Genomic DNA, 26,641 nt, shown 5'->3' with positions numbered 1-26,641 from the left:
AATTGTCCCCCAAAACAAAATAGCATCAAGAAGTAGCACAATAGCATTAAGAAGGCATCATCTTGAACATTGCAATCAAAATAAATGAATTATTTTCTCATCAATGCTTTCCCCCCAACCCCTCCCCACCTTTTTATTTTTTTATTTTATTTTTTTCTTATTGTCTTTTAAGTCTCACAAGCAACTCTATGAGCTAGATACTAAAAGGATTATTATTCCTGTGGTACAAAAGAAGAAACTGAAGTCCAGAGAGGTTAGGTTAAATGATTTCTTCCATGGCCATACATCCAACAAGTGACAGAAGCAGAATCCAACCTAGATCTTTTTGGCTTCTTGCCCCCCACCCCCTTTTTTTTCTAATAAAATTATTCAGTGATTCTTAGAGAAGTAAAGTTAATCAGCAGAAGGCATTGGGCTAAGACTAATGCCTCTTGTCTATGAAGAATTAATTAGGTTATTAGAACCATTGCTGAAGATTTTTAAAAAGAAGGCACATTGATGTTTCCATTTCAGCCCATGAGAGGAACTTTGTAGAGGTTCTTAGCATTGTTTATGGAATATTTCTCAGTTCCTGCTTACTCAGGGCCCAGGAAAACTGGAAAAACAAAAGGATTTAGGAGAGGAAAGTTGCCCCTGTGGAAAAAACAAGAAAGAACAGCTAAGAAGGCTCCAGTCCCCACAAGACACCCCAGAATAAAGCTATTACTTCTCTCCTCCCTCTGAATTGAAATTCAGATCTGCCTTCTTTTTCGTCTAATATTCACAGCTTAAACTCATTCATAATTTTGCTTGGTGGAGGGCTGGGTATGATGTGTTATTCTATTGTTTGTTCAATGCAGGGAAAATCAAAACAGGAAAGAAAATCCAATTTTACATTGTATCAGAGGCACTTTTGCATCTGTTTTTAGGAATCTGTTACAGGTATTGTTCCTTGGGAAGGGCCAAGCAGGGTTTTATAAATGTGAACCTGTTTAAGCAGATTCTGCTTTAGGAAAAATTATGGAGTAGGCAAGGTTTGTCTTTAATGTCCTCCTGTTTCATTTTTATGGTCTTCCATTCTCTTCTACAGGTACACCAAGGTCCTTTGTGACACTTCTTAGCTGATTAACTCCCTACCACAACTTCCAAGACTTCTCCATTAATTATTGCTTTTCATTCCTTCCCTAATAAAATTTTATTTGTGGTATACAGGGGTTGTATGCTGGAACCAGCTCATTGTTAAATTTCCATTGTGAGCATTTACACTTCAGAAATTGGCAAATTCTACAAACCAGGTCTTGATTTATTGTTTTCTTGATTATCTAGACTTTAGAAAGTGATGAAGAAAATGTTAATAACACAGATTAAACTTAAATGTGTGTCATGCATATATTTCACCCCTAGTGGACTTCCTTCAGTTATCTTCTATGTATTATTAGGTGTTTCAATGACACCATCCCACAGCTGTTTGTTAAACATTTACTCACACACAACTGTTGTATGTCTCATTCCTTGCTCAGTTGAAAGAGCACTGGATTTGGAGTCAGAAGACCTGGGTTTGAATCTTAGGTCTGACGCATAAGCTATATGACCTTGGGCAAGTCACTTAACTTTTCTGGGTTTCAACTTATTTATCAAATGGAAATAATCACTACCTGGCTTATATATTGTTGTAAATAAGCACCTTATTTACTGTATATAAATATGAGAGGTAAATATTAGCCATCAGTTTAAAAGGTAACTCGTGATAATGCAATGATAGCTGATGACTGGTTATCACCTCTTCCAAGGAATAGCTTCATTTTATTAGACCTAGAAATGACTTAATCCAAAGAAATAAATTGCTAGTAGTGGCATTTCAGGAACCAAGATCCTGATACTCTTCAAATCACAAGGGGTTGTTACAGGATTATAGATTTAGAGCTGGAAGGGGTCTTATAGGTTATCTAGCCCTCATTTTAAAGATGAGGACACAGAGGACCAGATACCTCAATTCGTATAGGTAACAAATGGTAGAACTGTGAGGCCAACCAAATTCCTGCAACCTCAAATCCAACTTGCTTTGCCTCACACTGCTGCCTTAACCTTGTATCCTGGCTTGGATTTTAATGTTTCTTTTTTCTTTTATAGTATTTCTATTATTACTATTAATTTATTTGTGGTTTTATTTATTTTTAATATTATTATTTTGTATTATATGTCTTTTTTATTTTATATTATTATTAACTTGACAAACATCAACAAATATTAACAATTGCTTAACAATACAAAGAATAGAAGAAGAGGATTGCATATGACACTGTAAATCAATATTTTATATATGGCTTATTTTTGAAAAGTATATATTGGATTTAACTCATTAATTCCAACACTACCCTGCTCATCTGTATACCCTTATGAACTTCCTTTATTTATCTTCTATGTATTTTTAGGTATTTCAATAATACTCTTTTCTTTTCTGGTTTGAAATCACTATCATACTTCATTATATATTTAAAAGGAATAGCAAGTTGTACATGATAGATTTGCAGTTTCATGTGCAATCATCTTTTTATTATACTATGTCATAAATGGCTTGCTTTATTCCATAAGTTAAAAAAAATCACTAACACTACCTTCCCCACATCTCTCCATAACCCTCCAATACACCTCCCTCCCCAATAAAAGTTGTCAGCATGCCTTTATGTCCCAGGCACTGTGTTAATTGCGGAGGATACAGAGAAAAATAAAATAAAATAAAAAAAAAAGTCTCTGCTCTCAAGGAGCTCACAGTCTAATGGGAGACAACATGCAAACAACTATTTACAAACAAGATAAATACAAGATAAAATGGAGAAAATCTCAAAAGGAAGGCATTAGGATCAAGAAGTACCAGGAAAGCCTTCTTGCAGAAAGTAGAATTATAGCTGAGACTTAGAGGGAGTCAGGAGGAAGAGATAAAGTGGGACAGATGTTCCAGACATGGTGAAAACCCAGTAAAAATGCCATGTGGTATTGTAGTGACTAGCAAGAAGGGCAGCGTCTGGTGGCACCTAGGTGGTGCAGTGGGTAGAGCACTGGCCCTGAAGTCAGGAGGACCTGAGTTCAAATCTGGCCTCAGACCACTTGACACTTATTAGCTGTGTAACCCTGTTAAATGGTTAAATGGTTAAATGACTTACCCCAATTGCCTAAAAAGAAAAAAGAAAAAAAAGGCAGTGTCCCTGGATTGCAGAATATGTGAGGGGTGTAGAGGTAGGAAGGTGTAAGAAGACAGGAAAGGTAAAAAGGACCAGATTAGGAAGGAATTAGGAAGAGAATTTTTATATTGGATTCTGGAAGTAGTACGGAGCCCCTGGAGTAAACAGGCCTGCCTTGTAACAAATAAAAATATACGGAGCTTCAGTGGGCCTCAAAGAGACAGAGAGAAAGTAACTGGATTATTAACATTTAGGAGTTAGCTGATTAGCTGGTTCATCAGAAATAGGGGCCCTGAAAGTTTTATTTTTTTTTTTTTTGGATGCCTATGCGTGTGTTTCCTCCACCAGTGAAAATCTCAATCTCTATACACCCTAGTAAACTGTCTTTATGAATTGGTGTGATCAAAGATGTTATCACCTGGTGACTCATGTTTGGATGATGAGCCTCTCTAAATGCAGTCAGCCTTGTCTTAGACATACTGCCTGTCATTGGGCCTTCACTTGAAGCCTTTCCAGCTCTGTGTAACTCACTGGCAGAGCCAATGTCATTGCTGATGTCATGCCAAAGTATCAAGGCAGTATTTTAATGGAATAAATAAATAAACAGCTTTCAAACTCAGAAGCTGCTGTTTAGAGAAGAAAGGATTTGATTCATCCTTGTAAAGTAATACCAAAAACAGTGATACTTTACAATGCTTATCTTCCCCCCTCCCCTCCCCCAGGATCTTAAAGCACTTATTCTCCTTAACCTCAAAATCTCTGAGAGAGAATACATGTTATTTGACAACCATCTACAGTTTTAATAACCTAAAACTGCACTAAGATTTCTGGGGCACCTGTTTTGCAGATGAAGGGAACTGGGGCGCTGGGGCATAAAAGGAATAGAAGCCTTGCATTTAGTCCCACTGAATTTCTGGTATGGCCAATACTAATACTAGTTAGCATTTATATAATACTATAAGGGAAGGGAACTTTTATAGCACTAGACGGTAGGGCAGCTAGGGGTGGTGCAATGTATTGGGCCTAGAATCAGGAAGATCTGAGTTCAAATTCAGCCTGAGACACTTACTAGCTAGTCACTCAACCCCTATTTGCCTCAGTTCCTCATCTGTAAAATGGGTACATAGTGCAGAAGGAAATGGCAAATCACTCGGTATCTTTGCCAATAAAATACCAGGACAATGTCCATAGGGTCACAGAGTCACTCAGACATGACTGAACAACAATTATAACAAAATAAGAGAAGGGAATAGGTATATAGTGCCAAGTCTGTGCTAGGCACTGTGCTAAAAGCTTTTCACAAATATTATCTCATTTGTTTCTTAAAACAACCCTTCAAGGTAAAAGCTTCAAGGTAAAAGATGTATCATCTTCATTTTATACTTAAGGAAACTGAGGCAAACAGAGGTTAAGTGACTTGCCCAGGACCATGCAACTAGTAAGTGCCTGAGGTCAGATTTGAACTCAGATCTTCCTGACTTCAAACCTAGCATTTTATTCACTGCACCCTCAACTGCCCCAGTGCTATATAAATATAAATATTATTATTATTATTATCTCATTTGATCCTCCCAACAATTCTGTAAGGTGGGTGCTATTATTATCCCCATTTAATTTTATATTTAGGGAAACTGAAGTCAAAGAAAAGTTAAGTGATTTGTCTGGGATCACTCAGCTAGCAGTTGTCTGAGGCAGAATCTGAACTCGGGTCCTTCTGACTCCATGTATAGCACTCTATCCACTTTGCCACCCAGCTGCCTCCATAATGTTTGCAAAATGCTTTTTCCATGTTACCTCATTTGATCCTCACAACAATCCTGTAAGGTGTTATTATCCCCATTTTACAGATGAGGAAACTGAGACTGAGAAAGGTTAAATGACTTACCCAGGGTTATATAATTAATAAGTGTCTGATGCAAGATTAGAATTTAAGTCCTATTGTGCTCTATCCACCATTCTACATTCTGCATCAAAAACACAGCCCTTTTTTCCCTTTTTTTTTTTTAATCCTAAGGTCCTATATGTAGCAATATCCAGACTTCCACCCTAGAGAAAAGATGGGGCTAGTCATGGATAGGCCAGAAGGTAAGTCTACGATCACCTACTACTTTGAGTGATGCTGGTGGTTTCAATAATGAGCCTTAATGAACACATTTGTGATGCCCAAGGTCCGGCTTAGCCCTAGATCCTGTGATGATGTTGCTTTGTTTGAGTTCTGTGTCTGATTTGTGCAAACTTTGTCAGACAAGCTACTTTTCTCCCCTTCGTTCCTTCTTACAGGCACCCTTGTTATGGGAGATGACTGTCAGCTGCCTTGTGTGCATTCCCACCATCACATGGCCCACCACTAGAGCCTGGGAATCTCAACCACAGACAGACCACTCTGATGCATGAATAATTAGGTGAGCATAATGGAAGGCACTCACTCCACCCTTCAATTGCACAAACCCATTACCGAACTCTGCTACATCAGCTTCTATCTTCCAAAGGGGAAAGTCAGAGGATTTTCATATAAGGGCACTGTAACTCTAGACAAATCCAATAAAGGGTTTCATAACTGCTATCAAGTCAGGGAGGGGTCAGATACCATCAGCCTCATGCAGCAGCCATATGAGAATCCGGGGGACATTTTTTTCAAGCAAACCACTACAAAAGACATCCTCATTGAGCTCTACAAGCTCACTGCGGAGAAGGAGCGGCTACTGGCCAATCTGCTGAGCTCACACCATATCCTGGGGATTAAGATGGGGAACCAGGAGGGGAAGCTTCCTGAGCTGTCTGGGGGGCTGGAATTTGAGGATGACTATTTCCAGAGTTCTGGGGGCTTGCAGGGGGAGCCACTGGCAGGCTCTTTGGACAAGAGGACAACTCTGAAGAACAAAAAAAACAAGAGGTTTGGCAAACGAAGGGAAAGCTTTGAGGAACTCCTGCAGAAGAAACTGAGAAGGAAAGAGCAAGGGGGCCAAGAATCAACTTCTGGGTCAGGGAGGGACAGGTTTTCTTCAGGCAGCTGCCCTTCTCACTCCTGGGCAAGGCCTAATCGGCATCTGGAGGACAGGGGCAACTTGCCCCTGAATAGGAATTTTTCATCCCCACAACAGAGGAGAGAAAGCTATTCTCCAGAAATCCCCAGGACACTAGAGTTAGAGCCAGACCTTCAGGCCTCTGTGTCTGGCTATGAGAATGCTACCTTGGGAGGGGAGGTGCTGCCTGCGAGCTGTAGCTCCGTGGGGGATTCCCCAAAGTCTGTCGCTGTTCGTGGTGCTCAGATGCCACAGGGCAGGGCAGACAATCAGCAAGCTGGTTTATCGGAGAGAGGGGAGACCCCTGAGAAGGGCCTCGAAGCAGAGAGGTTGGGGGAGAAATCGACCAAGAAGACTCGAAGGAAGAGACCGGTCACCAGAGTGATGACCAAAGTCCAGGATCTGTCTGCTCAGGTGCAGAGAGTTGTTAAAACCCTCCCTGATTCTGAGGAAAGGAGCACTCCTCTCCATGGCCAGGACGTAGGGGAGGGGACTCTCCTTCCCTCTGCCATCCAGTCCAAGTGTTTTCCCAAAGCAGATCTGCTCACCCTCCCTGGAGAGGAGGTCCCAGCTCAGCTGGCCAAGAGGAAGGGGAAGAGGCCACAAGGGGACAGGGCCCGGCCACTGGCCAGAGAACAAGCCCTACTTGCCAATGAATCTTCCAGCCAGGTGGGAGCCGTGAACAAAGCCCTCCTGAAGGTTATGCAGAGTGAGAGTTTAGATGAAGGCAATGAGTGGAAACGATTGGGTTTTCCCAACACCAGAAAAACTGTTTATCCCCTCCCAGAGGCCAGGATTGGGAAGAAAGCGGGGCTGCCCCTAAGTAGCCACCAAGCCTTGAATTCGAGTGGGTCCCCCAAAGTGGACCCTGGCTCTCCCTGGCCCAGGGCAAAAGAGAAGAGGCCTTCCCCACCATCGCCGGCACCTGTCACCACTCTGTTTAATAATTCATCCCCACCATCCAACACGCCTAGACAAATGTCATCTGTTCCATCTCTTTTATCTTCAAGGCTTCCCAGCCCTCAGCTGCATCACCGTATCCTCCGGCTTCCTCCCCAGCCAAGTGAGAGGGAAGCTGCACTCTGTGACAGCCCCAGCAGGAAGCCAGGCACCTCCTCTGGGCTCCCCTTGGCTGACCCTTCCGTGCTGCAGCCTTCTACCAGGGTTACAGAGACTGAAGGAGCCGGGCTGGCCTCCCTCCGAGCAGGCCTGCCTTGCTTCGTGCCCGGGGAGCGTTTGGAAAAGGCTCCAGGGCAAGGGAAGGCTGCTGCTTTGCCCCAGAACCAGCTGGCTCCAGGTTAGTCCTGATTTAAGATGTCCTAAATCTGCTCCTGTGCTTTTCAGGAAGCCCCATTCTGCATTCAGAGCCTGGCTAGTAGTGAGAGCAAAAGTGTCTCCTGATCAATTAGCCATGTGGCTAGTCTGCAGGCCTGGGACTTGGTTGGAGGGTAGGGGGTGAGGGATGGGTCAACCTGTGAGAGTAGACTCCCTGAGCTGTTCTATTTCAAATGCTTTTTTTCTATGCTTTCTGGATCTGTCCACCAGCCCTGGCCTCAGGAGGACTTGGAGAAGAGATAGGCAGAGAGGAATGGCAACCTGTTGGTTTTACTTTTGATCACTGGATAATTGACCTCTTGACCCCAGAATCAGCATGGAACTTATACACACACATATCTGTACATACACGTGTGTATTATATATACATATGTACATACATACACACATATGTATTATATATATGCATATATACAGATGGAACAATTTTTGTGTTTACTTCGGGAACCCAAAACCTTACACCTTTGTTGATTGTATATGTTTGTTTTTTTTTTTTTAAATTCGACCTATGATTTCATTGGTACAGAGAGCCCTCAGTGAGAGACTTCCTCTAAGTACAAATGTGAATCTTCTCTGCAGTTAAGTCTTATAGAGTTGTCTGGGGGCACCGAAAGGTTAAATTACTTATCTAGGGTCACACATTCAGTATATGGCAGAGAACCCATGGCTTCCCAACTGAGGCCAACCTTCTGTCTTTGTTAGACCACCTTTCTGACTCGTTGATGATTTAAGTCCTCAGTATCATTTACTCAGTTAATTTATGACCCTGCTCTATGATGCTGACCAAGTCAGCATAGTCTAAGGTTGTTTTCCCCATTGTCATTCTCTTGGTTCTGATGGTCATAGAAGTGCAACTTGTTCCCCCTGATGTGAGTTACTGTGGTTTCATAACCTTTTACATGACTGACCTGCATTATGTGTTGGATTTTGGCCATAATTAGTAAGGGTGACACCATTTGAAGAGACAATTATACTCAGGCTCTTTCAAGTTTTCCCTGCTAATGCTGTAAGTACTGTGAGAACCAAATAAGGCTTTGTACAAAAAATGTCACTTCTGCAGGGCTCATATCAGTCATTCTAATCTGTTAATGTCTAATTAGGCTAATGTGGTAAAACATTCACCATCTCTATCTTAGGTTGTATCTTCTCTTTCAGGCTTTCCTTTGTGACACATTGCCAATGGCTTTGTCTAAATAATGTTTCATATTCTGATCTGTGGCTGTCTTGGCTCTATGTGCCTCACAAATTGGGGGGAGGGAGGAATCATCCTAATTTTTGTGATAACAATAGCTAGCATTTATATAGAGCTTTCAGGTTTGTAAAACATTTCCCAAATAATATCTCATTTGATCCTCATAACAACCCTGAGAGGTAGGTGCTTTTTTACACCCATTGTATAGATGAGGACACTGAAGCAGGCAGAAGTTAAAAGACTTGCTCAGAATCACATAGCAAGTATGTGTCTGAGGTCAGATCTGAACTCCTTCCTAACATCTATCCATTGTGCCACTTAATGATACAAATATTCACTTATTAGAAAGCAATCTAAAATGTGATATGCTTTTTCTGACTTTACAATTTATTCTATTTGGAAAATTTCCAATTTCCTGCAAATTTAAAAACCTAGACCACATTGGTTAAAGAAATACCCCATAGTAATTGCTTTCCAGGTTCCTTTTGTAAGATGTTAACTTTATTTGGTAAAACTCTTTTCCTATACTAAACTGATTACCCAGGGAGGGTATGGACTGTTGTTCCCTGTAGATATTGAAGAATTAAATAGACTTACAGAGATCAGCCAGCAGTTGATTAGGTTCAGATCTTTCCGGATGCAGAGAATTCAGCTAGTTGACCTCTAAAGAGGTGCTTTTTCCAGGTTACTCATAGTTTCAGAATTGCTCTGCCAGTTTATTCTAGCACCGTGCTTTTCACATAATAGGTATTAAATCAATATTTATTTGCTAATTTAGTAGTTCCCTTTTCTATTCTCTCCATTTTTGCTACCAATTTATATTGTAAAGGGAAAATGCCTAGTAAATATTGGTGGACCAGAATTCAAATTCTACATCATACACTTCCTAGTTGTGTGACCCTAACAAATGGATCTAGTAAGATGTCCTTTCACTGGATTATTTTTATCTTGCGTGTTCTATGAACTATCTTCTGGGTCATTCATTCATCATTACCTGGAGGAATGGTGTGGGTCTACAATAGAAGGTTTGTAACAAATCAGTCACTGAAGTCATAGGAATTCCTTTATAGGCTCTTGTGCTTCCTATTTTTTAGAGACAAGAAGGATAGAAAAAGAGGAAGGGAATGAAGCAAGTGAAACAACTTCTCTTTGAGCCAGAATCCTTTTCTTCTGAAGTTCAGGAGTAGTTTTTGGAAAGAAACTTCTGAAAAAAGGATGGAAGGAGGAATTCTCTATGTATATACTTGCTAGGATTCTTTCTGCTTTTCTATTTTGACTTCAGATGGAGGATCCCCCTTCCTCTGCCTCAAACCATCTTTTTTGTAGCCAGTTAGGTGATGGAGTTGTGGTTTGGGATATGTAAGTGCTATTATGGGGAAGAACAATGGACTTGAGTTCAGAAGACCTTAGTTCTAGTCTGAGTTCTATCAAGATACTTTTGCTCCCTTGCCTTAGTTTTCTCATCTGTAAAATGCAGCAATTGAACAGATGATCTACAAGGTACTGCATCTACATCTACTATTCTAGATTCTTGTATCTTGTATGACTTCCTCTATTTGATGGATCTGGGAAAGCTCAACTGTCACTGTCTATGGCAATCCTTGCCTTCCACTTCTTTTCTCCTCCCACTTAATCCCAGAGGAAGCTATAGTTCAAATGGTTCACAGTACAAATCTCCAGCAGATATGGAGAGTCATAGTATCCAATTACTCCCCCACAGTGCACCAGCCCATTCTCTAAAGCCTCCTCTGGTGTTAGGTATTATCCAGGTTGAGTTTACGGTCAGTGAAAATATATTTCCTGTGGAAATAATTTGTAGGTATTTTATTGAAGCAGTGTGACAAAGATTATCAAAAGCTCTCATTAACAGCAAAAAGAAGGGATTAAAGCTGCCAGAAATAATCAGGTTCCTTCCCATTTGGAGGAATCTTTCATACTGTAGTTAAGTAGCAATACCAAGAAGGGAATTAAATCCATTCTCTCTTTATACAATAGCCAGGCCAAAGTTGTCATCACTACCTGATGTAGACTGATTAATTCGGTCGCCTTTCCTCCAAAGAGGAAGAGGAGGGCAACTGAAATAACTATTGAATCACTGTGAGTACAAACTCTGACTTCAAATGAATTATACTAACCCCAGTATTTAGCTTTTTCTGATCTACTCAAAATTGGTACATTTATAAAAGCTCTTCTTCCCTTTGTCTACTTCCATATAAAACCACACAGATCTTAACAGCCATGGGCCATCCTAATAGAGCTGACTCCCTGGGAACACTTAGATGTTACATATGTTACTTCATTTCCCTGAGTTAAAGATGGTGATCCAGTGGGTGGAAATGGAGCAGAAAACATGTGACCTTATACCATTTTTGTATGTGAATATAACCACTCAACCAGTTTTGTACTATTAACACACCCGTTAGATCAGCTGAATGCATAACTGTGTCTCTGTTCTTGAAATACTAGACTCAACTAGTGTATTCCCTGTATTGGAAGTAGTAAAAGGTGAAACATTACTAGGGTTTTTCCCTTCTTCATACCTGCCATTTGACTTTTACATTGTGAATCCTGGTTACATAGATTTGGCAAAACTGGACACAAGTATATAGAAATGCCCAGTCCTTATTTCTAAAGACTTTCCACACAGGTGTCTTTTCTGAAGGTCGTAGCAACAATCAACTGAGTACCTACAGAGTGATAAGCATAGTGCTAGGTGCCGATAATTTGAAGGCATAAATGAAAGTCTCTAACCTCAAATAACTAATTCTCTATTGTGAGAGATAATGTGTGTGTGTGTGTGTGTATACACACATATGCATATATATATATACACAAGCTTAATAAAATAAATATACTATCTATGGGATAGGTATTTTACATGCATATACACACCTGTATACATATACATACATATACACACACTAAATAAAAGATAATGGAGGGGGGAAGGCCAATCCTGCTGGAGGGAGATGTGAATCAGGAAAAACTTTATGTAATAGCTGTTGCTTGAGCTGAAGGTTGAGGAAAATAAGGGATTCTAAGAGGTAGTGAGGAGGAGGGAGTTCATTCCGGGTATGAGAGACATCCAGCACAAAAGTACAAATAGGAGACAGAGCATCATATGAGAAACAGGAAGAAGGGTCGTAGTGATTGGACTTCAGTGTATGGAAAAAGGAATAATGTAAAATAAAGGCTGGAAATGGAGGTTGCCAGTTGGTGGGACCAGGTTGTCAAGTACTTTAAAAGTCAAATGGAGGAGTCAACAGAGGATAGACATGGGATTTATCTGTTGCTTATTACACTTCAGTAGATCCATCATCTCATTGATGTGGGCACTTCCTCAACCAGTAAAGACTGAAACTCAGCCACATCTTTTTATCCTGTACCATTGTGGTTCATGTCTTTCCATGGATCCTCCAGAGGAACACAACTCAGTACATGGTACACCTCCTTCTGATTCTTTTTAATATTTGGGGAATACTAGGGCAAAATTCCAACTCTCTATCTGGAGATTAGATAGATAGATCTATATTAGATAGGTCTATATCTATATACATATAATATTATATAATATATTATATATAGAGAGAGGGGGAATATCTATTGAATATCATCTATCTACTATCAATCATCTATATCATATATAGTCACATTTTGTGAGCTTTGCTAGAGAGTATCCATATCTGCAGCAAAGTGTCCCTATGTATGGGTAGAACATAATATTTTCACAAATAATGTAGGTCATTTTCCATCATAGAAAAAGCCTTTTGATGGAAGGCAATAGTTATGATCATCTCTGTAGTAATATCTGTGGGACTTCTTGTTGGGTACTGCTTTCCAGCATTCATCGTTTATATGAATAGATCCTTTTAAAATCAGAAGAATCATGTGAATCCTTGCTCAGTCTTGTGCTCAGGAAACAGCCTAATGCTCTGGGGCCCACCTAAACAATCTGATGTCATTGTTCTTTTAATGAGGAGACTGAAATTATGCTTTTGGCATGTGTCCTTTTATTGTGAAAATTTGGTTCATTCTTGTGTTCAGGTCTTGTGATTGTTAGCAGAAGCAAGCTATGGTAGAAAATGGGCTAGATTTGGAGTCAGAAGCTCAGGTTCAAATCCTTGCTCGATTACTGACTCTCTATATGTGAACATAGACATATTTTGTGTGGAATCCCTATAGTTCTCCTGGGAAAATGGAAATAAGAACAGAAGGAATAGGGGCTTGAGAATAGCACTGTATAGGGGAAATACTGTTCCTTACCTAATATATCCCACACTAGTTTTCTTCTTCTGATTTGTGTAGATCTTTTGCCTGTGAAAACTTTGGTCTAGAACTATAAGAAATTAGCTCTTTGGTTTATATGGAGTGGGTTCATTTTTGAATCTCCTTGGTTTGTGCCCCAGCCCATGGTTTTACTTAAAAACAGTAGAATTTGCCAAATGTCTAGTTCTCTTAAGAAAAGGAAAAGGACCCTCATTTCTTAGGCTAAAAAAGTCAATAAATTTAGGACAAGCTTAATTTACTCCCCTCTTCCTATTTGAAAAGCATTAGCATCTAAGTCAAGACAACTCTCTTCAATGAGCCCCACCTCCTCTAGGAACCCAACAGTCGTCTAAATGTATAGTATTACCCTGGGGTTGAGCCTCTCTCTGAAATTCATAAACACTCAGCATTTCTAGAGAGATATTCCTTTCCTGCACAGACCTACACAGTCCACATGAATCACAATGCCAGTGAAGGGCTAGCTTCAGGTTTGTTCCTTTGTGGCTCTGTCTCTTGCTGCTCTTCCAGCTCCTGCTTCAACTGCTATGCCTGCTTGGTCCAGGAAGTCATCATGGTTCAGGGGCACCCCTGCTTAGTCTAAGAATTCTTCTGATTTGTTCGGGCAGCTTGGTCTAGCAACATCTTTGTTGTTCCATCCTTGCTGTGAAATTGTGTTCCTGCAGCTACCAGCATCATCCAGGTAGCTATTCCTCACTGCTCAGCTACTGCCTCCATTCACTGAAGTGAAACCACTTATCTCTGCGGGTTTTCCTCCAGGGAGCTGAAGTTTGTGCAACCTACTGGCTTCTTTCTGACTCCCTAGATCTAGTTCTTTTCTGTCTGGTTCTACAGTCTCCCTTTTAATTAATTTATTTTTTTCTGATAGTCACTGACAGGATTTATAAAATCTTATCTAATCTCAATTGAGCCACCACAACAGGAAGAAATCCTTTAATTCCTCCCTAATTTAATGTTTATCTTACCTTCCACAGAAGCTGTTCTAAACCTCTTACTCTTTCTTCAAGTATCCTTATGCTACCTTTCCCTGACCCTTAAAGTTAAAGGATATCTCCATAGTGTGTGTGAGGGGATAAGACTAGAGGTGGAAAGTAATCACCTGTCCCCTCTACTTTAATATAGTGGTCTTAAAAGTATTGGTCATCTATGAACTATATGATACATTTTGGAAAGGTTTTTATTCTATAAAGATTAAATTAAAATGCTCTGACTTTTGAAATCTTAAGCCACCTGGAAAACTTAACCATATAAAATGACACATTTTTAGAGGATTCTGGTCAGACAAAATTTTATTATAACTGAGTGCTGCTAACCATCAGGATTTAATCAATATAAGTTCTAGTCATTTAAATTTTTAAGTACATATTTGCATATGAGGGGCAGCATGGTATATATAGTAGCTAGAAGATTGAACTTGGAATCAGAAAGACCTGGGCTCAAATTCTACTTCAGATACTTACTAGTTTTGTGACTTTGGGCAAGTCACCTAACTTCATAGCCTTAGTTTCCTCATCTGTAAAAAAAAGATAATAATAGTATCAACCCATAGTATTGTTGTGAGGATCAAGCAAGATAAAGGCAGTTTGCAAACTTTACAGCACCACATAAATATGAGCTATTGTTGTTGAGGGTTTTGTAGTTTATAAAGTGATTTATATGCCTTTTATTATTTTATTACAGTTATACTTTAAGCAAATATATGAATTCGGCACTACCATTTGTCTTACAGCAGCCACCCTAAATATGAGAAATAGTGTCTAGAATGGAATTAACCACCTTGAATAAAGGTTTGCCTTGTTACCACTATGCCTTATAAATGTTGGGGAGAAAATTAACAGCTTAATCATGCATGTAAACACAGGCCCACTGGGGTTTGAAAGAAATTAGATAAAGTCTAAAACATGTTGAGCTGTGAGAAAGTGAGGATTTTAGTAAAAATTTATATTAATATATAATGTTACTGTACTTTAATCTATCAGTTTGTATGATGTAGCGGAATGAGCCAGTTACTACCTATATAACCATGGGCAAGTCACTTTCCTTTTTGGTCTCAGTTTCCTCAACTATAAAATGGAATGGGGTAGTTGGACTGAGGGATCTCTAAAGTCCCCTCCCAATTGTAACTCCAAAGATCTCCTCACTGTTACATCCTATGACAGAATCACTTTTTGTCAGCTGTACCATATTTTTAATTACTTCTTTTTAATATAATTTGAGCTTTGGGAAAGTGATTTCCCTTGTTCCCCCCCCCCCCCACATTTTTCTTTTGTTTCTTGATCTTTTATTACCCCACATGAATTTTGTTATTAGTTTGTCTAATTCTGTGAAGTATCCTCTTGTAATTTAATTGGCCAGGTATTTGGTAGATCTCATCGTTTTGGGTTTTTTTTTTCCAGTTTTGTCAGATGTAAGACCAATACTTTTGTCAGATTCATGTGGTGGCTTATAACCTGTCTCTTCACTCCCAATCTTTCTGGGTATTTTAGTTCTCATTCTTCCTAATTTTCTTTTTTCTATTTCTTTTGTTTTCTTCACTTATTCTTCACCTCATCCTTTTCACTAAAGCCTAACCATAAATTATATGACCTTCCTGTAAATTACAAATATGGTAAAAAATTTTTTCCAAATTTTTTTTCTAAAGCTACATGGGGTTTGCCTTATGCATGATTAAATGCATCTAGTCTAAAATACAAGATAGGTTTATCGGTCTTTATTTAGTAATACCTGCGTTAGATAGTAAACTCTTAGAAAGAGGTAATATGGTACAGGGTATAGGTAATTAACTTAGAAGCCAAGAAGCCATGAGATGAAGTCTTAACTCTGGTATGTACTGACTGTGAATGTAGAGAGAGGCAGCTCAATGTTGCAGTGGTTAGAGTGCTGGGCCTAGAATCAGGGAGACCTGAATTCAGACCTAGCCTCAGATACTTACTAGCTGTATGAACCTGGGCAGGTTACTTAACCTCTGCTTACCTTAGCTTCTTCAACTATAAAATGAGGATAATAACACCTATTTCCTAGGTTTGTGAGGATCAAATGAGATAGTATTTGTAGAGTGCCTAGTACAGTTCCTGGCAAATAATAGGCACTTAATAAATGCTTGTTCTCTTCCGCTTCCCTTTTTTCCCTCCCCTGTATGATCCTGGTCAAGTTGCTTACCCTTTGGGACTGTGGCCAAATCTTTTATTATCAGTTTCGGAGGTGACAATTTGTATTAATAGAGGAGAGAATTCTCTCTTATTTGGAAGTTCTTTATAACAATGATATCAGACATCTATTCCCTGTTCTTAAACTCCCAGAAAATATAAGGCACCTTCATTTTTCTTTATGTAAGACTCATTGAAATACCACGAAATGATCATTTTTATAGAATTGAATACTGTGGTTGCAGTTGAATAAAGTTGCCCAATAAAACCATCTTTCTGCTTATCACGTATATTGGATTTTATGCATGGGTTTGAGTAATACCTTGCTGAATACTGATGATAAATGAATATTACTTTAATCTTTTTTTATCCTTCATCTGTATCTTTTGATCTTGACTAGCTCTTTGATTCCAAAAAATATAAACAAGGACAAAAAGCATGCCTTACTAGGAGAAACTTATGATGAGACATGATAATTTAATTTTCTATTTTTATATAGTACCATAATTACTTCTTTTTAATATAGTTTGAGCTTTGGGAAAGTGATTTCCCTTGTTTTCTCCCCCCCATTTTTCCTTTGTTTCTTGATCTTTTATTCCCCCACATGAATTTTGTTATTATTTTGTCTACTTCTATGAAGTATCCTCTTGTAATTTAATTGGTCAGGTATTTGGTAGATCTTGTAGTTTTGCTACATGAACAATTCCCTTTTGCAGTCATAGCTCTATGATGATATTTTTATGTCTCCTTTTGTGCAATTTTTCATTGGTAATATATCACAACCTATTAATCTCTATTATGCACTTCTTTATTCCCTGCTGAGTGATGCATACTTTCAATTCTTTAGAAAATATAGCATTCCATGACTTGTTGACATAGAATTTCACCAGAAACATATTAGTTTTTTTTTTTCATGAAGTAAATGGAAAAGTTGTGAATTACTTTAAATATACCATGTGTAAGTTTGGAACTAGGCACTGGTTTCTTTGGCCTATTTAAATCTGTTCTTAATCCTGCTCACAACCTAATGCATAGTACGCTTTCTTGTCTGCGTCGCCTATGACTTCCAATTATACCGACTACACCTATAACCTTATGATTTAAGCTAGAAGAAACCTTAGAGATGATGTAGACCAACTCTCTCATTTTGTAAATGAGGAAACATGTTTAGATTAGAATAACTTGCTCATAGTATCATAGGAAATGATCTACAGAGCCAGGATCTATACCTCCTGTACCTGACTTCTACTGACACAAATCCAGTGTGCTTTCCATTAGACTGTGTTGGACTATCATGCTAATTTCTGACCTTCACTTATTAGCTGTCTTCATGGTGTCCCTGTCTATACCCTGGCTTGCCTGATCATGTTTCCAGGTAGGAGTATCCACCAATTTGGCCTTGCTGGACTATCTAAGAGAAAGCAGAAAGTTATTAAGAGTTTTGAATATAGACTCAGGAGATTTCTAAGTATAGGAACTCTTCCTGATGTCCAGTGAGCAGTAAAGATGGTATTTGACAGTGCAAGAAGTCGAGAAGACATTGAAAGTACTATAAGGTAAGAATGAACAACTAGAGGTAGAGATTACAATTCCCAACAAATATAATTATCCTTGGGCATTAAAAAAATATCTAGAATGTAACAAGTTTGGTTATTATTTAAATCATTTTCCCACCATTCAACTCCCCAACCACCTCAATTCCCATCCCAGAACCTCTCTAATATTATCTTGGAATTCAATAGAAATATCAGTATTCACTTTAAATATCTTACATGAGTTTAGAATTAGTAAATGCGCATGTAAAGATGATGGCTGTGACACACTCATTTACCAATCCTAACAAATTAACAATTTTATTAATCATTTCAAACACCAATCTAATACCAGCTCATTTGTTAACCTTGACTACTGTGCAGCACTGATCCATCAGGATAGCTCTTTCTTCTATAAAACTCATGTTTTCCATTTAGTAAGATGAAATTTAAGAGGTATAAAATCAAAATCTCAGACTTGGGTTTTAAAAAAATCAACTTTACAAGTATAATATGAGAAAGTAGCAAGATAACAGTTTGTCTGAAAAGTAGCTGGAGGGTAGTAAGCTGAAAGCTTTGTATGAGTCATTGTGCTATGGCAGCCAAAAGAAAAATCTAATAAAATCACAGTTTGCATTAATATCTTATTGGAAATAATGGGCCTTGAGAGAGAGAGAGAGAGAGAGAGAGAGAGAGAGAGAGAGAGAGAGTGAGAAAGAGAGACAGAGAGAGACAGAGACAGAGACAGAGAGAGACAGAGAGAGTCAGAGAGAGACAGAGACAGAGACAGAGAGAGAGACAGAGAGAGAGAGGGAGAGAGAGTAAGGAAATATATTTCCTCACTCTTGGGAGGCAACACAGTGAATAGAACATTGAGCCTGGAGTCCGGAAGACTTGAGTTCAAATTTGATAGTCAAAAATTGGCACTAGCTGTGAGATCCTGGGCAAATTACTTGACCTTTGTCTTCTTCAGTTTCCTCATGTGTAAAATAAGGTTGTTGTGAGGATAAAATGAGATATTTACAAAGTGCTGTGTAAACTTTTGTAAACTGTAAAATTATTATTAATATTATTGTTATTACTATTATTATGCTTTTGGCACAGAAGCAGGGGACTTTGAGGCAGAATGTTTCACACATTGTTGGACCTGGCCATTATATAACTTTTTTACTTAATGGTTTTAATTTAGTCCAAAGGAAAGTTCAATTTCAGGGACTGGTGAGTATGTCCAAATACGACTGCTATGTAAAAAGGCATTAGTAAAATTTAAAAAATAAAACAAATAATCTTACTGGTAAAGTTTCTAGGGTTTCTTTGCAGTAAGTAATGTTAGCTTTTGGTTTTAGACAAATTTCCTTTATTTTGTAGGAAAGGAAAAGTCCTTTCTATTCTTATGACTTTAAGTGTATGTGTTTTAAAAATAAAAACATCATTTGTATTTTTTAGGTCTTTATTCTGCATACATTGTTACAATTATGTTCCTTTTCCATTTTATACCCCCCATTTGAATATCAGAATCATATTTGTCTGTAAAAAGGAGTTTGGCAAAATGCTTTCTTTGTTTTTGAGAATAGTTCATGTGGTATGGAGATTATTTGTTCTATAAGTATTGGACAGAACTCATCTGTAAGCTGATTTGGACCCAGAAGGCTTTTCTCCCACTTTGGGAATTCCTTTATGGTTTTGTTCAATATCTCTTTTTTTTTAAAAAATTTTTTGGCAGTTAGGGTTAAGTGACTTGCCCGGGGCCACACTGCTAGTAAGTGTGAAGTATTCGGCCTGAGGCTAGATTTGAACTCAGGTCCTCCTGACTTCGGGGATAGTGCTCTTTCCACTGCGCCACCTAGCTGGCCCTAATATCTCTTTCTAAGATTGGCTGTTTGGATTCTTTATTTGTTGTTTGTTTGTTTGTTTGTTTGTTTTTAATAATAGGCATTTTATAGGTAATGAGGTTCTGAACAGCTAACTACACACTGAAGAAGAAGCTCTGTGATTGGTTGCAGAGGTATTCTAAAAGGCCTATCAGCTCCAGCCACTTCTTCCTTGTTTCATCCAGGGACTACTTTGCTCAAGGCATCCTTTGAGAGACAGTGTGTGTAAAGGCTGTAAGGCCTGCTGCCCTCTGAAACCACATACAGACCAGTGAAAAGGGCTTTGCTTTTGCATTTGTTCTTTTCCCTTTTAGGTGAAGGAAATTGGAGGCTCTGTCCTTATGACTTCATAGTCATAGAGGAGCATCCTAGTGCATTCCAGATGGGGCCTTCCAGAGTCTAGGGTACAGAGACAAGGCAGCACTAAAGCCCTGAGGAGCAAGGAGTCATTTTGGGCTGTGACCTTCAGGACGCCAGCCCAGTGGAAGCTGAGACAAAGACTCATCCTACAGTCATATCTTATCTAGATCGATGCTATGTAGGAAGTGAGCTAAATTTTGAGCCTATTCCTCTCCCCTACCCTCCAAAGACTGAGGACGGTATAGAAGAGAGGATACCCTAAAGGATTGGGGTGTGTGTGTCTATACCTTAGTTCTTGCCATGTCTTTGAGGTAAATATCCATTTGTAAAAGTCAATTGACATTATGTGGTTAAATGGAACTAACTAACTAGCAACAAGTACCTAATAATGGAAGGAACATGGTTAGTGGGGGCTTGAGCTGATGGCATTACAGAAAAGCGACTCCCAACCCTTCAAGATACCTCAGAACAATGAGGGAAAGATATAAGAGGCTTGACTCCAGCAGAGAGGGTCAGAGCATACTATGCCATTCATATTTTTGTAGATATTAACACATTTAAGTTTTGAGGAGATATTGAATATTGTGGATTTTGAAAATTCTTTACATTTTGTATCTGTTTGTTCATTTTTGATCATACAGAATGAAAGACTTAAACATATTTATCTGTGATCGTAGCACAATAAAATTTATGATCAATCAGGGAAATATGAACAAAGTATAGAGACCTAAATGGAGGCTAAATAATGAGTGAGTCGAGAATAAATTATAGCAATAATAAATAATTATATTAAAGAGAATGATAATAATGAAACAGCATACCAACACTTATGAGATATGGGTTGCAAATGAAACAATTCTTAAAAGAAAATTTAAATCTCTGGACGTATATTTAAAAAGAGAGAGACAGAGAGGAGAGATGAATTCAACACGTAATTTAAAAAATGGAAAATATTAAGTCCCAAAATAGAAAATTTTAAATTCCAAATGGAAAGAAAAAAAAATTTAAGACAGCCATATTGATAAAGACAAAGATATACTTTTTCATGAAACCAACAAAATTGTTAAACCATTAGATGATTTTATTTTAAAAAGAGAGAAGGTGAGCTTAGAAAGAAGACATGTTCAGAAGTTGGATTAAAGCAGGTAATGGAGGATGAATAAAAGTGTGGCCTGGACCTATTAGAAGGTAGGAATGAGCTGAGACTGAAGAAATGCCAAGAAAAAAGTGTTTTAAGCTATATGGGGGGAAAGGAAAGGGATCAAAAAAGATAAACAATCACTGCTCAGCATGAATAGGATGGGATAGTTAGGGAACATCTAGAAAAAAAGTAACAGTCATAAAGAGCCAAGATGACTTTGTCAAGAGCGTGTCATACTAAACTAACTTCATTTCTTTCTTTTTTCTTTTTGACAAGTTACTAGATTGATAGATCAGGAAAAAAAAAATGTGACAAAAAAATAGTTTCCTTAGATTTGAACAAATTACTTGACCAAATCTCTCATACTGTTATTGAGGACAAGCTGGAGATAAGTGGGTTAGAAAATAGTATTGCTAAATGGATTTGGAATTGGTTAATAGTAAGAAAAGCTAGCAAATATCTTTTGTAAAAAACACTTTACAAGGGCAGCTAGGTGGTGCAGTAGATAGAGCACTGGCCCTGGAGTCAGGAGGACCTGAGTTCAAATCCGACCTCAGACACATAGCACTCATTAACTGTGTGACTCTGGGCAAGTCACTTAACCCCAATTGCCTCACCAATGATAACAGTAATAAAATACTATACAAATATCTTGCCAAGCTCTTTACAAATATCTCATTTTATTCTTACAACAACTCTAGGATTAAGTTTGATTATTATCCCTGTTTTATAGATGAGGAAACTTAAGCTGACAAGGATTAAATGACTTGTCCAGAGTCACATAACTAGAAAGTGTATGATGTAGAATTTGACCTTGGATCCTCTCACCTCCAGGTCAAGTGAGGAAGGAGAGAGACACAGTCTACTCCTTACTATGTCATTGCCCAATGAGAAGATTTCTGGTCTTCCTTATTTCTTACTGTTAATGGAAGGCAACTTTACCTAACTTACTACTATTGCTAGATCACTTTATATTTGAAAAAGGCCACAAAGAAAGAAATAATATTCTTATAATAAATGATCATTTTAAACTTTATTACTGTCAGCTTTCAGTTTAGAACAAATGTACTTAACTCTTTGGTATACTTCAGTTAGTTGTCTGTGAATGGGTTAGATGTACATGAGCTGAATGGCTAAATTTATGGAACAGATAATTCACTGGACCAAAAGTTCCCTTGAAATAAAAATAATATTCTAGAATTAAAAATTTTATGCTAATTTGTTCAACAAAGCTTATCACAAGACAGCAAGGACTGAACAGCTGAACATTTGGACTTTAATCAACCCATCAATAAATTACATGCCTATTATGTGCCAAGCTCTATGCTAGGAGCTGAAGATCCAAAGATAAAAGTGAAAATGCTTCTGCCCTCAAGGAACTTACACTGCCTGTGACAAAACTGCATGTGTGTGTGTGTATGTGTGTATATCTACATATATATACACATACACACATACACAATACATCCATATATGTACACACATATGTAAAGTTATATATATATATATATATATACACACACAAAATACATCCAAATGAACTAAAAGGTCATTTTTGAGAGGAAAGACATTATCTGATGGTGAGGATCAGGAAGTGCTTTGTATAAAAGGCAACACTTAGAGGAGAAACAGAGGAATGAATGAAGTGAGTATTCTTTCCTACTTATTTAGTGGATGTTCACAAATTGCTTTAATTTTTGGAAGCTGATATAAATAATAATAGTATATAATACTATTTCCTATAGAGTAGCATGTGCGTGGCATTGTGTTGGGTTGGCTTTGTACATAGGCAAAGTAGGTAATCATCCACAAAGTATGATTTCAAGGTTCCAAGAAGAGCCTGCCCCTTGAAAACAAACAAACCACCAAACTCAATAGTCAAATGAGCATATATTAAATGCCTGCTATGTCCTAGTAACTATACTTGCCCCAGGAGATAGGTTCATAAAATCATAGATCTAGAGGTGGAAGGAACCTCAGAGGTTATTCATTTTACAGATGAGGAAACTAAAATCCAGAGGTGACTTGCCCAAGGTCAAACAGGTAATAGGTGACAGAGTCAAGATTTGGTCTCAGCAACTCTGACTCCAAATCTGGCACCCTACCCTTTCTACTGTACCATGCTGAAAGCAAGACAGCTCCTGCTCTCAATGAATTTATATTCTACTATGGGGAAAAGAAAAAAGACAAAGGATAGCAGAATATAGTAGAATTATATAACAAGAAAATTATATAATGAGAAAATGTATATTAGAATAGAAATCCATAAACCAGAACCAGGAAATACAGTAGAAACTATTTCTGTAAAGATCAGTTGTGAGAGATGTATGAGAAACATTTGTGGTAGACATATATTGTAGATCTCCCAGTCAGAAGGAGGCATTAGAAGATAAATTCCAGAAACAGATGACAAAATTAACATGGAGATCACATATAATGGCCACAAGAGACTTGAACTATATGAACTTTTACTTATAAGAGACATGTTGACATTTGATTATATTCTCATACTAAAGGAGCTTGTGGATGCTTGAAGTATTGAACTATGTTTGTTTTAATTACAATGTTTGCATACCCAATATCTTACATTGTTCTTGAATCATTTATGTATAAAAGTCTTAGCTTCTCAACAAAACTACAAATCTCTTAAGGGCAAAGACCACGTCTTAACTTCCTACTGCAACCCTATACTGGCTAGTATAGTTTGGGTACATCATAAATACTTGTTGAGTTGAATTAGATTTTTAAAAGATCAAAATGGAAACCCCAATAGCTAGGGTCACAGCAGACTGAAAACATCAAGGGGGTGACTTCAGTTTAGGCATTGTCCATCAAAGCCAGGATGCCACATAGCAGAGGGGACTGGATTAGTTCATTTCATGATGCTGAGACCTGGCACATGATAGAAATTTATTAAAGTTTATTGACTGACTGACCCTCATAAGGCCATTATTACTGTTGTTTTGTGTTTCTTTATGTCAGCTGCTAATTCGTGACAGCTATGGGCTGGACACCAATGTTGATGTCTCATTATGAGCTAGAGATTACTCTTTTGGATTATAGCAGATTATGACTGAATATTGGGGAAATGTTCTAGTAAATTTCTACTAGAGAGGTAGCTATTGTGTAGTGGAAAGAGTATGGGACTTGGAGTCAGGAGCCCTGATTCTAATCACTAATGCTAGCTCTGTGACTATGGCCACATCATTAACCTTTCTTTAGCCTCAGTTTCCTTATTTGTAAAATTGGGATCATCATCATAGGATCATAGAATCAGATTTTTAAGTTACTTTGGAGATCATCTAATCCAATTCTCTAATTCATCCTGGTTCTTTATCCTTCCTTATGTGATTGTTGCCAAGGTCCGGCTCTGTCTTTGAGCATTCTGTGATATTCAACCTATTTTGAGTGATTGCTACATTATTTTTAAAGGAGCTCTAAAATTTTATACCAATGTACAGTTCTAGAAAATCTGGGGTTGGAAGGAATGGTATTAGATTAAGCTTGTATTCTGAAGGCCAAGTGGCAGAGTTTTGAAAGACTCTCTGAAGAATGTCTTTGGCTGCAGCTGCGAGCAGAAAAGCCACTCTTTTAATTGAAATAACTTAGCAGCATGACCAGCTTTAGCAACACTTGCTGTTTTGATCTCAAAGTGAGACATGACTTTCTAGTCAAAGCCAATCAGTGAAGGGTAGCCAAGTGAATAAAACTGAAATGAAAAACCAGAGGCTGTTTAATGTTTCCTGTTTCTTGCTGGTCACTGATTAACACTCTTATATTTTGCAATACCAAAGGCCAAATGTATTTGCCTGGATGCACACTTTATGGCTCAGCATGTTTGTGAAATACGGGGCTCTAACAATTTTTTTTATCAGATTGTGATTTCATTGGTGTAGGGAACGTTCACCAAAGAGCTCCATCTATCAATCATGCCATCAATCATGCCATCACCTGCTCTATTTAGTTTTAGAGAGTTGGAGGGGGCAGTGGCAGGAGTGAGTGCATTGACAGGTTGTATTTAGAGAAGGACTTGAACCCAGGTCTTCTTCGCTTGGAGGCAAGCTGTCTATCCACTGTCTACCACACTGCCTTTCTGCCCTAATAATAACATATTTATATAGCACTTTTTGGTATCAAAAAATTTTATAGAGGTTATTTTATTTGAGCCTTTCAGTAATGCAGTTAAGTAGGGAGGGCAAGTATGACTATACTAGTTTTGTAGTTAGAGAAGGCTGAGGTTCAGAGCAGTTTAAAAACCGACCAGAGGTCACACAATCAATAAGAAGGAGAACTGAGACTAGAATGCAGTTAGAACTATGTTCCATCCCCACATGTAGGTCAACCAGGTGGTATGATTTAAGGGGCATCAAAAAATCCATCTCTCAGAATCTGTCCCCTCCCCACCCTATTGCCCTGTTATTTCTAAGATTTATGGGAGCTCAAGGACAAGATACTCATAATGTAAAGGTGTAGACAAGATCGCAAAAGGATCCACCATCATCACTAACATTTATATAGCATTTACTGGGTGCCAAGCATTGTGCTAAGCACTTTACAATTATTATCTCATTTGATCCTCATGACAACCCTGGGAGGTAGGTGTTTATTATTATCCCCATTTTACAGATGAGAAAACTGAGGCAAATGGGTTAGGTGCCTGGCCCAGAGTCACACAGCTAGTAAATGTCTGAGGCTAGATTTGAACTCAGGTCTTTCTGACTCCAGGACCAGCGCTCTACTCACTGCACCACCTAACTGCCCTCAAATAAATGTAGAGCCAAAAGTCTTAATGCAGTTTTAATCTACTAAAACTTAAACCTGCACTAAGACTTTTGGAACATCCTATATATCACTTACTGCACTTTATAGTTTACAATGTTACTTTTTTTGCTATACCTTTGTGAAGCAGGTAAGTTTTATAGATGAGGAAACTAGGTAGTAATAGCTAGCATTTAGATCACTTTAAGATTTGCCAAGTAGTTTACATATGTCATCTTATTTGATGTTCATAATAATAACTCTACGAAGTTGATGATTTTAGTGTCTTTGTTTTACAGATGAGAAAACAGAAGCTGATAGGTTTAGTGACTTGCCCAGGGTCCCACATTGTTGTTGTTTGCCTTTTTCTTGAAAAGTGCTAATGATATCATGTGGGTGATGTCTTGACTTGTGTGTGAATTGGATTTAATTGAGGCAGAACTACACAAAATTGTCAGCCTCACTCTCTCTTTCGCACAGTTAGTGTCTGAAGCAGAATTTGAACTCGCTCCTTCCTAACTCTATCCATATACACCACTGAGCTGCCAAATGGAAATTTAGAGATGTTATATGATTTTTTCATGGTTTCAAGGCTTATAGTTTAGTAAATGTTAGAGGCAAATCTGGAAACCTGGTCTTCTGATTCCAAACTGAGTGTTCTTTCCATGGAAGCATACTGCCTCCGTAAAAAGATAAGGGTATGGATTACCTCAAAGCTCTTGTCACATATGAGGTACGTAATTATAAAGCAATAATTGCTTTCTGTATGCCTCATATGAAAGTAAACCTCATTAATTTATATTAAGCTTAGATCTGGGGAAAAGGTGCTAGATTTGGAATC

The 26,641-nt window shown here is 38.2% G+C and overlaps 1 protein-coding gene across 3 annotated transcripts in view; it reads left to right on the top strand.

Annotated features, from left to right (window-relative positions):
• Nucleotides 1–5,569: 5,569 nt before the first annotated feature.
• Nucleotides 5,570–26,641, top strand: part of FMN1 (formin 1) — a 490,990-nt gene continuing 469,918 nt past the window's right edge. For all 3 annotated transcript variants that reach the window (XM_027869857.1, XM_027869856.1, XM_027869858.1), the window contains exon 1: nucleotides 5,570–7,478. In XM_027869857.1, the coding sequence (XP_027725658.1) occupies nucleotides 5,570–7,478 (1,909 nt within the window). The remainder of the gene's footprint in view (nucleotides 7,479–26,641) is intronic.

Source organism: Vombatus ursinus, unplaced genomic scaffold, assembly GCF_900497805.2.
Source record: "Vombatus ursinus unplaced genomic scaffold, bare-nosed wombat genome assembly UNPS02014794.1, whole genome shotgun sequence".
Classification (NCBI taxonomy): domain Eukaryota; kingdom Metazoa; phylum Chordata; class Mammalia; order Diprotodontia; family Vombatidae; genus Vombatus; species Vombatus ursinus.
This window is presented reverse-complemented; position numbering and strand designations above follow the sequence as displayed.